The following is a 13,652-nucleotide window of genomic DNA, read 5'->3' on the forward strand; positions in this document are numbered from 1 at the left end:
AACCTCCCCCAACCAAATATCTATACCAAAAAAACACACCAAAACTCCCGAATTCTTCCAAACTAAAAATGCCAAAGGAATCTGATAACAGAACTGCCCCACCCCTCACAAAACACACACAACTGAATACAGACAACCAACCATTAGACAAAGCTGAAGCCTACAACTTCTTTCTCCAACTTCTTACGCTCCAGGGAACCAACTAGAAATTGGCCTGAAGTTTATTCCTGCTAAATAATTTGCTAATGACAGCTACCTAAAAACTTTACGTGGCTGATCTCATTAATGGTCACCAAAACCCAACAAAATTACTATAGTCCCACTTCTACACCTAGGAAAACAAGCTTGGCTAGGTTTAAAAACAAACATCAAATCATCACAGTTAATCATCAGTCTCTATTAGATACAAGGAGTGATGACTCTGAGGCCTGTACCTTTTCCAACTAAGCTGCCTGAACCTTAATTCGGTTTAAGTATTTTACGGCTTTTATGGCCAATTTTGGGACTAAGGAAATCCCACAGGTTAAGTGACTAGACTACAGGAGAAACCTTGGGAAATCACCACTGGGCTTGATTCCAGGAGTTTGGTCAATGCACAGGAACCCTGTGCACCCCCATGCCTTGCCATGAAACCTTTCTAGTACTAACAATACGAAGCCTTTGTTCCATGCTCTTACCGTGATATTCTTGATGATCTGCTGCACCAAGATGGCATTGGTCAACATATGAGTCCTAAGGGGTGCGTGCTGAAGCAGCAGGCGAAGCAGCTGGCCCACAACAGGCAGCTCCTCGGGAGCAGCTCTGCTCACCCGCAGGCTCTGCAGCATCAACCTGAGGACTCGAGGCAGGAGAGCCAAGACAGAGACACAGACCCCCCACAGCTTGTCCCTACAAGAAGCAACAAAAACGAGTCAGTGAGCCAACACATTCAGAAGAGATTAGACAAAGGTCTTCTATAGCATGCATGCATTACCTATGGACACAGACAAAAGGGTGGCGAGGGCGTGGGGTGGGCTGGGGTGGGGACCGTGTGGAGGGGAACTCTGGGGAGAAAAAGGAGGGACATCTGTAATAATCTCAACAATAAAGATTAAAAAAAAAAACAAAACTTCCTGCAATGAATTTTAATAGGCATACCAATAAGAACATAGGCATGAGAACACTTTTTAAAAATTAAAGTGAAATATTCCAAACTACCCTAGAAGCTTTAGTCCGAATTTCATATGAGAACAAAAGTAATGACTAATTAAAACACTAGTATTTTAGAACAATTTCCTTAAGTTCAAGAATTTAAAATTCCACTCTGGCTATTTCTAATGAAGCCCAGAGCAAAATACAAAGGCTTGTACTAGTAAACTCATCCTTCTAAAGGTAGCAAGGTTAATAAAGAAAGCTCTCAAAAAACTTATAATGCTATCTAACTTTTCAAATCTGTTGCTTAAAAGAAAAAATGAAATTGAAAAATTTTCAAACCATAAAAGGGAGTCATGAAAGGACAAAGAAAAAGCTCCAGTGATGGAAGGAGACTTGACTTGGGGTGATGCACACACATACAATATACAGATGATGTGCTGTAGAATCATGCACTTGAAATCTATATAATTTTATTCATGTCACCCCAATAAAGTCAATATAAAAGGAAAAAAACTAGCTAGGTTTATACAAACTTTGAAAGAGCTTTTAGGATATTTCTAAAATCCAATTCTCCTTCACTCACAATTTTTAAAAATTGATTTATTGATGGGGAGAGTGGAACAGGTTAGAGAAAAATGTAAATTGAAGAATAAAAAATGATTACCTTTTTCTTAGATGCTCTGCTTCTCCTTTCTCTAAAGTGAGCAGGAAATAGAGAAGACTGTAGCAACAGGAAGCCAGAAAGGGCAGCAGAGTCTCACTAAGTACACATGTATGATCCAGGAGCCTACAGATAACACCCAAAACACAGCCAGCAGTGCTGTCAGGAATTACAGAGAACCCAACCTAGGCAGAGAAAAATGAGATTAATGACGTCTACACAACAGCCCCTTCCCAGGATAAAACCAAGTCCTATTAACTGGAGCATTAACCTTACAACACATCTACTGAAAACTAGTATGTACATAATGCATGTCACCTGCCACACCTTGAGGTCCTGTTTTCCTTTGAAAAATGTAATCTCTACATTAAATACATTGAAAACATGCAAATTCAAGAAATACTAGTAACCCAATCCATTGCTTCCTCTCATGACAAAGTCTTCTAAAACTTTCCAGATATTACAAGGTCTACTAATGGTTAGAAATACCATTATTTAAAAGGATTATTTCATGCATCCAAAGAAAATCTTGATACCAACAATCACACTTACCTGATCTTTAGGTTATCCAAACTGGAAAACACTAATATCTGGCACCAACCCCACCCACCCCAGGTAATTAATTATACAAAACAGAATTCATTTTGCAATTACTCTTCCCCTGTCCTTTGATTTAGCTAGTCATTCAGAAATGACTAACGGAATCAAGAAACTACTAAACACTCAATAGCTACACTGCTCCAAACCCCAGGTAAAGATCATGGAATCCTAATTCATCTGGATTCTACTGTATAAACTGTTAGGTGGGCTCTAACTTGTAACTGTATATATACATGGTTTAAAATCTCTTAGAAACTATCGTTGGATAATCAAATAAGTCTACAGGCTCTGAGGTCTTAACCTTTCCATCAGGCTGTCTGAAAATAATGGCCTAAACCAGTGATCGGCAAATTCATTAGTCAACAGAGCCAAATATCAACAGTACAACGATTGAAATTTCTTTTGAGAGCCAAATTTTTTAAACTTAAACTTCTTCTAACGCCACTTCTTTAAAATAGACTCGCCCAGGCTGTGGTATTTTGTGGAAGAGCCACACTCAAGGGGCCAAAGAGCCACGTGTGGCTCACGAGCCGCTGTTTGCCGACCACGGGCCTAGACTGACTTGCATGTTGAGCTTTTATGAGGATAATGAATGTAGTCAAAGGAGGGTATACATTTCTGGACCAGAGGTTTAAAAAACACAAGGTGGGGATCTTTGGAGACAAAAGGGATAAGGATTCTTCCAACTCAAGGGAAATAACATTTTAAAGAAGGAAAGGAGGTGTGGACATGCCTATAAAATTATGCAAACAAAGTCTCTGGAAAATAAAATTTCAGATCTCTCCCTTGTACTATAATACATTCTTATAATAAAAAGCCAAAATTCAAAGTGTAAGTGTTGGAGGAAATTAAAAGCAAAACCCAGGCATACCTAATGTGAATTTAATACCAATGGGAACAAGAGACACTCACTGGCCAGAAGAAAAGTAAGTCTCAGGGCTGAGCTCCCTGCCTCCAGTGACCAGGCCTTGCGCCAGTTAGGTGACTTCCCTATAGTTTAGACCAAGCATGTCAAAACATTCGGCTTGCCAGCCACGAGTTTGACATGCTTGCTTTAGACCCCAAATGTTCTGGGTGGAAATTAGATCCCAGTCTGGATACTGGATTCCCAATACACTAACATCAGGCACATGTTAAAGCATTACAAGTCAGAAGGACCTGAGGTATAATTTTAAGGTCTTTCATTGCACAGATGTAGAAATAGAAAGTAAGGTTCTGGTATCAGGCAATTTTTTTCAAGTTCAAAAATTAATTAGCAACAGTCAGGAAAAACAGCAAGATTTCTCAGTTCTCGCCATAGCATCATGCTGTGAGAGGTTATTGAGCTTAGGATTCCTGATTCTCACTCTCTCCTAGGCTATGACAAACCTAATCTTAACCAATGAATCTACATGCTTTTCTGCGTAACAGAAAAAAAAGTTTAAGTATATTTACCAAATGCTTACTGATGGCACTTTGCAAGATGTCAAAGCTCTGGCTTCGGGCAGGGATAACCAATAGACTGTGACACACTGTCTGTCAGAAAAGAAGAAAACCAGTAACCAAATTAGGACATTTTAGGTCAGAAACAAGTTAAACCGATTTTTTTAACCTACTTGCTCTACATATTAATGGGAAACTTAACAAAAAATGACTCTGAAGATGCAAATGTCAAAGGTCAAACAATCAAGCCTCATATATGGACTAATTTTCCAAATAATTCATTTTATTAAACATTTACTGAGTGCTGAGTTAGTCCTTTCAGGTGCCATACCGAAGAATGAAAGAATAAGAAACTTCTATCTCATACCCTGAAGTAGCTTATAATTTACCAAGATAGAGATTGTATTTCTGTTAAATGCTATAATAAAAAGAACTGAGTGATTTTAACAAAAGACTGACAAAAGCCTTTTCTCCATTTGGTGGAAAAACGTCATACAAAAACACTTATGATCCAGATATTAATACCCCGTTTGAATTAATTGTAACACTGCCTCCTGTTCTCCAAAGGTAAAAGACAACAGTTGATAGGAAAAGAAAAATATGAGGGGCATGAGAAAGAAGCAGAGGGAAGGACAGCACTGAGTTCTGAGGCACTGTGACAAACGCCAAAAGCTGATGAGTGTAGTGCCAACAATGAAACATGTAGAAAAACCACAAGGAGAGACAGAGATGAGACTGGTGGAAAGAAAAACATCACTCGAGGAAGAGAATAATCTCACTACATTCAAGAGAACTGTCAATCACCCTTTAAAAACCAATAGTTCTATGTATTACTTCTCTCTAAAACTTCTAATAGATTGAGACCACTCAAGAGTTTTCAAGTGGCAATTTTTAAAGTCTTTTATACCTTAAGTAACAAAGTATACAACACACTTCCAATGCCATCTTTCTACTTCAAAATGAGCATAGTGAATATGTTCATTGCCAAAAGTAAATCAGGTTGCAAAGCCCTATTCAATAGCAAATGGCAACTTAATCCCTTCTCTTCTGCGTCCCCTTTCCTTCCTGAACAATTCAGTTCTAAAGCCACTGGGTGGGTTAACCATCAGCACTGGAATGGGTGGAAGAATTGCAGTGGCCCAGACAGAACAGGCTATCCATGAATAAATAGAGGCAGACTGTCAGGAGAGAGTTCAAATGGGGTGAGAAAGATGGCCTGAATGGGACAGGGGTGGCACCAAAAGGAGATGGATTACAAACAGAAGAGTTGAAAATTTATGTCCACAAAGACAATAAAAAGATCTCTGGTTGCCAGGTATTGGGTGAAGAATAGGCAGAGCACAGAGGACTTAAGGACAATGAAAATACTCTGTATTATGCCATATGATAGATACATGTCCTTTATACATTTTGTCCAAGCCGAAGAATATACAACAGTGAATCGTAATGTGAACTCTATACTTTCGGTGATTATATCAATGTAAACTCATTAACTGTAACAAATGTTAACACTCTGGCAGGGGATGCTACTAATGGAGGAGACTATGCATGTGTGTGGGGAGGGGATAGGAAATACCTGTTCCTTTCCTCCAACTTTGCTGTAAACCTAAAACTGCTCTAAAAAATAGTCTTAATTTAAAAAAAAAAATGTTTGGTTGAACTTAAGAGCATATTAGAAACTGCAGGGGGAAAAAAAATCAGTGAACTTGGAAGACACAGCACACTTTCTGAAACACAGGAAAAAAGGCCTACATGATAATATCAAGTCATCTAACAATGTAAACTGGAGTCCAGAAGGGGACAAAAACATGTTTAAGAAATAATGGCTGACATTTTTTCCAAACACTCAGTAAACACCGAGCTAAGAAAAAACACAAAATAGCAGCATGGTACAAACTGCTGAAAAAAGTGATTAAAGGAAAATCTTTAAAATACGTTAAAAAAAAAAAAAAAAAGCATGTAGAGAAAAAAATATGAAAAACATAGAAAAGAATGACCTCATTTATCATTACACATTACTTATGGTATGAATAGGCACTGGTAATATGCCAAAAGTAAATATAAATGGAATACTAAAAATTCTCAAACTAAGAAAAAGTGAATTGGTCAGAATATCTTACTACAATGGAATACTACACTGCAATGAAAAAAGAATGAAATACTACAGCATTTATAAATTAATATAGGTATCTTAGCACACTGAATGAAAAGCAAATTACTGAATAATATATTATTTCCCTTTTTAAAAATTCAATAACATGTAAAACTAAACAACGTAGTTTGGAATTACATACTAATAATATAATATAATAAAACTATGAAGGCCAAAACCGGTTTGGCTCAGTGGATAGAGCGTCGGGTCTGTGGACTGAAAGGTCCCAGGTTCGATTCCGGTCAAGGGCATGTACATTGGTTGTGGGCACATCCCTGGTGGGGGGTGTGCAGGAGGCAACTGGTCGATGTTTCCCTCCCATTGATGTTTCTAACTCTCTATCCCTCTCCCTTCCTCTCTGTAAAAAATCAATAAAATATATTTTAAAAAATAAAGAAAAAATAAAACTCTGAAGTAAGAGATATGATAGATAAAACTTAAGATAGTGTTACTCTAAAGGGAGATGGAAAAGGCATAGGGATTTCAAAAATAATGAAAAATGTTCTCTTTCTTAAACTGGATTTATGTTTTATTATCCTTCAGAGATTATTTATGTTAAAACTATTTTTTACAACCATTCAATATTTTATAAATGACAATTATTAACCTTAAAATCTTTCATTGGCTCTGGTATAGAAATCTCCATTTGGGAAAAGTATCTCTGTGTAAAGATTCCTTTTCCCTTTGTGATTTTTCCGTTAATTACTGTTTCCATCATTAATGGCAAGTTCCAGATCAGTGTATAGAGTATGTTATTTCTATAAAAGGAAGAAAACCTAAGAATATAGGTAGTCATTTGTGAAGACAGAAGGTATCTAAAAGAATACATAGAAACTGGGGAGGGGAAATGGGTAGCTGCAAGAGAGAGAATGGAAGTCTTTTTATTATCCTTCTGTTCTTCTGAATTATACTTGAACACGTACTCAAAATAAGTCTGATTTTTTTTAAATCACTTCAGCCTAGGCAGATAAAACTACAACTAAGAAACCCCACTCTACCAACTAATAACTTGTTCAAATGATGTAATTAAAAAACTAAGTTTTTAGCCAAAACCGGTTTGGCTCAGTGGATAGAGCGTCGGCCTGCGGACTCAAGGGTCCCAGGTTCGATTCCAGTCAAGGGCATGTACCTTGGTTGCGGGCACATCCCCAGTAGGGGGTGTGAAGGAGGCAGCTGATGGATGTTTCTCTCTCATCGATGTTTCTAACTCTCTATCCCTCTCCCTTCTTCTCTGTAAAAAATCAATACAATATATTAAAAAAAAGCTACCTTCAAGGACACCAAATCCTACATAAGTCTTACTCATCCTTCAATACTTCAAGTTAAATTCTTCCTTTTCTATGAAGCCTTTCCTCTTTCCATAGATGTACTTATACTATCTATCCTGTGCTAGGTAAAAGAAAATAAATCAGTATCATTCAAATTGCTAATTTATTTTATTTTATTCTAGTGGCATAACCCATAATGAAAAACACTCCTGGCCAAGATCATAAATGCTTTCAGAACATGGATCATCTCTTATACTACTTTGTATCTCTAAGAATATCTCACGCAAGGAAATCCTAATATATACTATTGAACTTTAATAGCTAGAAATTTCTTTATAAATGCACTATTACCTCTGTTACATCCCAATGGTGTAAAAATTGCTCCAAGTCTGTAAGGTAAAGTAGCACAGGGGAGAGCTGTGTCTGGATGACATGAGGAACTCCTCGAAGGCTCTGAAGCCAAGTCAGCTCCTCTTTTGAAAACCCTAATTTGGGTACAAAGAAAGTCAAATTAAAAAAATAAATCACAAAGCAAGGGACATTGTTCATATTTTTTAAAAAACAGATGACATGTATCTTTAAGACAAAATCTTCTTTAAGCTATCTTGTTGCCTCCAAATTTCTGCATTTCATATAGTATTTTTAAAAAATGAATAGCTGATAATGGAGGCAGTAAAATTCATATAATTATGTACACAAATGTGTGCTCTGACCCAATCTACAGTGTAGCAAGAAACCGGCTTTCCCCCTTATATAAAGGGCTTTACGACATTTACCTAAAAAAAGTAAAAGGCAACTTTTCCAAATAATGGTAGGTTTTAAAAAGCAAATGAACAAGTAAAAGAATATATTCCATACATATACCAAACTCTGTATTCTCTTACATAATAGCCCATTCAAACTACTATCTGATTCTCTTACCACCCCTATTACACTTGGCCTGACCTATCCACAATCCCTCTCAAGATATAGCTCTCACGATGATCAGAATACCAGCAATGTAGTCAGTCTGATCCTAGCTTTCTGCTTTGATGTTCCTATCACTATATTTTCATGAACACAGCCCAAAGCAGGAGCATCTGGTTTCATAGCTACATCCCATTACTGGCTCATAATGAGCTTTCAAATACCATTAAACCTTTTGACAGGTACTACTCCTAAAACATAAAGCCCCCACCTCCATCTCAAATGTGTACATCCAAACTATCAAGTAAACATGTAGGAGTCTACATTTATCTTTTATATAAAACTAGAGGCCCGGTGCACGAAATTCATGCACTGGGGGGCTGGGGGTGAGGGGGGTGTTCCTCAGCCTAGATTGAGAGAGGGCACAGGCCAGGCCGAGGGACCCCACTGGTGCACAATCAAGGCCGGGGAGGGATGTGGGAGATTGACCAGCTCAGGAGGAACCACAGGAGGGCTCCAGGGCACGTCCAGCCCATCTCGCTCAGTCCCAAAGCATCTGCCCCCTGGTGGTCAGTGCATGTCAGAGCAAGTGGTTGAGCAGCCTTAGCATATCATTAGCATATTATGCTTTGATTGGTTGAACGGACAACCAGACACTTAGCATATTAGGTTTTTATTATATAGGATTTATAGCTTTTATTATATAGGATTTATCTTGCAAGATTCAGCTCATTTCCAGAACCTATCAACTTCTCTTTGGATTCTGACAACATATTAATTATATGTCTCCTAATCACAAGTCTTCAAAAAATTTCAAAGAATCTCATCATCATCCAAGTATAAAACTGAAATGTTTAACGAGTACAATCATTTAAACAATAGTAACACTCACATATCTAACTTATGACATTTCTATATTCATTTTACCAATTTTACTTTGAGGGCAAATGGAATGTAAAAAACAACTAATCAAAATCTGATGTTCTTCCTATCAAGCTGAACATTTTGAACATGTTTAAAATGGATATTCTGTTCATCAATTTTTAAAAGTATGCAATGGGGCTTTCTCTGGCTATCTGAATAAGAGTCAGGTATGTCCAATTCACTGTAAACAAAGATAATAAAGTTGGGGAAAAAAACTTGAGAAATAAGACTAAGCAGAAAATGAAAAAACAATCATGACATTCAAGTACTTCCCAAGATTTTGGTACTTGTAGCATGAGATGCAAAGATGAATCATGCATCTTCCTGCCTCAAGAGCCTGACAATGTAGGGTACAAATATTCCTTCAAAGATTTTTTCCTTTTTTTAAAATATATTTTATTGATTTTTTACAGAGAGGAAAGGAGAGGGATAGAAAGTTAGAAACATCCATCAACTGCCTCCTGCACAACCCCACTGGAGATGTGCCCGCAACCAAGGTACATGCCCTTGACCAGAATCGAACCCGGGTCCTTTCAGTCCACAGGCCGATGCTCTATCCACTGAGCCAAACCGGTTTCGGCAAAGATTTCCATTTATTAATCAATAAAATTCTTCTAAGAGACATCTTATTTATCATCCTCAAAACTTAGAACCAAACATAAAGGACAGTGAATTTTAGGATAATCTTCATACTAGATATTTTTCTTTCCTTAACTTGGTAGGTGAATGTGGTTACCTGTAAGTGTTGAAAATAAGAAGCTGAAATAATCCACATCACTCATCAAACAGTCTTTAACTGAATATTTCCAACCAGAAAATGATGATCTACAATAAACAAAGGGAGAAATATTACCAGAAGTGACCAACTTGAAAACTCAAGAATAACAACACAGAATATAACCATTTTTTCTTTTTAAAAACAAGTCTGATTTAATAGCTTAAAAAAAACCTAGAGTATGTATTAACTTTATATATAAGAGCTCAACTACCATGATATGGAAATTTTAACTTTTAACATATTTATACTTATGTAAAGTCTCATTAAAAAGCGTAATTGGCCCAAAGAGTATATGGTATAACTTAGAAAATTTCTACACATTTGAAAATCATACTCTAAGAAGCCAAGATTAAGTTTTGTTGTTTTTGTTTGTTTTGGTTTTGTTTATTTTTTAAATATATTTTTATTGATTTCAGAGAGGAAGGGAGAGAGAAATAGAAATATCAATGATGAGCGAATCATTGATGGGCTGCCGCCTGCATGCTCCCTACTGGGGATCAAGCCCACAACCCAGCATGTGCCCTTAACTGGAATGGAACCGGGGACTGTTCAGTCCACAGGCTGACACTTTTTCCAGAGCCAAACCAACTAGGGCCAAGTTTTGTTTTTCAGTAGTTTTAGCTGCTATGCATTTACTACTTGATTTTTATAAAGTCTCACCTTGCTTATTTAAACAAGCTCCAGATTCCTACCTAAGCCAAAGTATCTTAATTAGGCAAAGAATACTTACATTTAAAGCCACTCAAAGATAACTAACTATATGCTCCCATACTTTGCAAAGCTGTAACTAGGTCTGCTTAATAGTGCAGCGAAAGTATTGGAAGAGGACTCAAGGGAATATCTAAATGTAAAGCAGCTTCTCATTAAATGAGGATGATCTGGTTCCTGCTATGAGTTCAGTTTCCAGTGACTCCTTTAAAAATTCTCTTCAAGATAAGGATAAAAAGATAACAAATGTCAACCAGGAATCTAGCAAAAGGCTGAGAATGGTCAGTTCCAATCAGCCAAGACTACAAATTTTATCACAGATATCTGAATAAATGTCAGACAAAATTAGGACTTTCTAACTCAACTAGAAGCACTTAATTTTTACTGTTAACTGTATTTAACCCAGTGAAACTAGGAATCAATTGTGCCATCCAGTGGCTAAAAGGAGTACACATCCATTTAGGAATCTACTTTGGACAAATGACAAGTAATAGATCACACTATCCTTAAAACTATGATGTCCATATACTGGTATACTGTTCAAGCCAGAACATGTCTGAGAGTAAAGGGATGTTATTGCCGATTAAGCTGGAACAAAAGAAGTAAACTGGAACTGCTCCTCCAAGACCAGATCATATATTCACTCTACTTAAAGTCCAAGAATCTCTCCCTTGTCTGAGAGATTTTTATCTAACACTTATGTTCCCCAATCCAGCTGCAAATAAACTAGGGGTAGAGAGGATATGACTGAGCAAAGTCCAGTGGAACAACACAGTATACTGGTATGAGGGAAAAGTCAAACTCTAAAAAACTCTAAATGTGTGGGGGGAAAAGGTAGGGGCAGCAACTCTAAGGTGACAGACAAAAATCAGAAATGATTCAAGGAATATTTCAGAAAATCCATCTGGCAACAGTGCACAAAATAAAGGGATTGAGAAGCAAGACTATAATACTACAGATTACAGATAATGAAAAAGTTGGCAAGTTGTAGCCACAGTCAAGGAAAGAAGAGGATATTTTGAAGAGAATATGAAAGATATGAAATCACCCCAGTGTATGCTAAAAGAAACTAAGCTTGTTCTTATTCTAAATCTAGGAAAAGTGATATATTGATAGTGGTATTGGCCTAAAAAAGTTTAAGTCTTAATTTTGGATTATTTTTTTAAAAGATTCGTTTGGGTACAATACACCTACAGAAAGAGAAGTGTACTAACAGATTGTGAAAATACTAAAAGGCAAACTTTAATTTGGTGGACTTCTAAGGATAAAGACAATCAACTTTTAATTTAGTTATTATTAACCCCTTGTATCATTATCTGTAAATTAACATCTTTTCTCAACAAGTCACCACAAATCTCCACAAAAAGAAAGACTTTTGAAAACATTCTTGACAAAAGTTAAGCATAATTGATGTTTATAAAGACAATATTCCTTCTAAAGAGAATAAATTTCAAAGGGAAGTGTTCAAAAGGTGGTTTTAACTGAATATTAAAACAGACTCTTCATTAGTTATTCAAAGGAACAGAGTGCCCTCTACTGGAAGTCATTAAACACAAAATAAATAAAAATACACTTAAATACACAAGTAAAAATACACTTAATTTTTTTAAAGGCCTAGCACTAAATAATTGCTTACACTAGACAAAGTAGGGTTTTTAAAATTTCTAACAAAGAAAAACACAAGAAATAAATGTTTAAAATACTTAAAATAAGACCAAGTCTCTCTCTAATGCAGATGTACAGAGAAGAAATAAACCTTGAATATTCACATATAAACATGTTGCAAATAGCTCTCTTCTGCTAAAAGGAAACATTATCATCAGTTTTGCAGCAAATTCTAGAGAACTGGATTCAAATATATGTCCTAAACGGGTATGAAAAGCCTGGCAAAGAAAGGTAGTCTACCAAAACAGTGAGAGACTCCTGTTTTACTGGTATAGGGGATCTGTACAAAAAGCCACAAGGAAACTGGTCTTTAAACTTTACAGCTATGGCCTAAATTTCAATTTCTTTCTGCCTAAAACCATATCAGACCCTGACCATGAACCACAATCAGTAATAAATATTTCTGAGTACTAAAATACTATGCCCGATGATACCAACATGAGGCGGTTAAGGCTTCTTTGAACACACGCAATATGAAACAGTTATAAAACTTTCAGAGTAAAATGTTAACGCCACTGTGGAAAACAGCAGTTTCTTGAAAAATTAAACCATTACCATATGATTCAGCAATTACACTTCTGGAAATATAGCCAAAAGAATTAAAAGGACTAAAACAGATATCTATACACCAATGTTTATGGCCGCATTATTCACAATAGCCAAAAGGCAGAAACAACCAAATGTCCACCAACAGATGAAGAGATGAACAAAATGTCGTTTATATACACAATGGAGTATCATTCAGCCTTAAAAAGGAAGGAAATGCTGACACATGCTACAACATGGATAACCCTTGAAGAGCTATGCTGAGTGAAATATGCAAGACACGAAAGGACAAATATTGTATGATTCCTTACATAAGGTAACCAGAATAATAAAAATTATTAAGGTAGAATAGTGGTTACCAGTGGTGGGGCGGGGGCAGGGTGGAGAAGTTATATAATGGGCACAGAGTTTTAGTTTAGGTTGATGAAAAAAATCTGGAGACAGATAGTGGTCCTGGTTACACAACAATCTAAATGTACTTAATGCCATTGTTGCCTTTTAATATATTTTTATTGATTTCAGAGAGGAAAGGAGAGGGAAAGATAGAAACATCAGTGATGAGAGAGAATCATTGACTGGCTGCCTCCTACACACCCTCTACTGGAGATCAAGCCTACAACCCAGGCATGTGCCCTGGAAATCCTGGTTCATAGGTCGACACTCAACCACTGAGTAACACCGGCTGAGTGCCACTGTAAAGTTTTAATTGTATACTTAAAACTGGTAAAAATGTTACGTTTTATGTTATATGTATTTTAACACACGAGATTTCAAGTGATTCCTTATCTGAGTCCACAAATTTACTTATCTCACCAGCTATGTTAAATTCTGAGCTCCCTGAAAGGAAGGTCTTTATCGCAATTCTATAACACCAAAGGTTTTAAGCAC

At 36.6% G+C, this 13,652-nt stretch overlaps 1 protein-coding gene across 3 annotated transcripts in view; it reads right to left on the reverse strand.

Annotated features, from left to right (window-relative positions):
* TEX10 (testis expressed 10) overlaps nucleotides 1-13,652 on the reverse strand; it is a 30,118-nt gene that overhangs the window by 558 nt on the left and 15,908 nt on the right. For 2 of the 3 annotated variants that reach the window (XM_054727475.1, XM_054727474.1), the window contains 5 exons: nucleotides 9,804-9,892; nucleotides 7,589-7,722; nucleotides 3,830-3,910; nucleotides 1,799-1,980; nucleotides 678-888 (listed from right to left, as the gene is read on the reverse strand). In XM_054727475.1, coding sequence (XP_054583450.1) covers nucleotides 678-888; nucleotides 1,799-1,980; nucleotides 3,830-3,910; nucleotides 7,589-7,722; nucleotides 9,804-9,892 — 697 coding nt within the window. Of the gene's footprint in view, nucleotides 1-677; nucleotides 889-1,798; nucleotides 1,981-3,829; nucleotides 3,911-7,588; nucleotides 7,723-9,803; nucleotides 9,893-13,652 lie in introns of those variants that run through there. The other variant, XM_054727476.1, reaches the window with a different exon arrangement.

This window comes from Eptesicus fuscus, chromosome 15 (genome assembly GCF_027574615.1).
Source record: "Eptesicus fuscus isolate TK198812 chromosome 15, DD_ASM_mEF_20220401, whole genome shotgun sequence".
Lineage (NCBI taxonomy): Eukaryota > Metazoa > Chordata > Mammalia > Chiroptera > Vespertilionidae > Eptesicus > Eptesicus fuscus.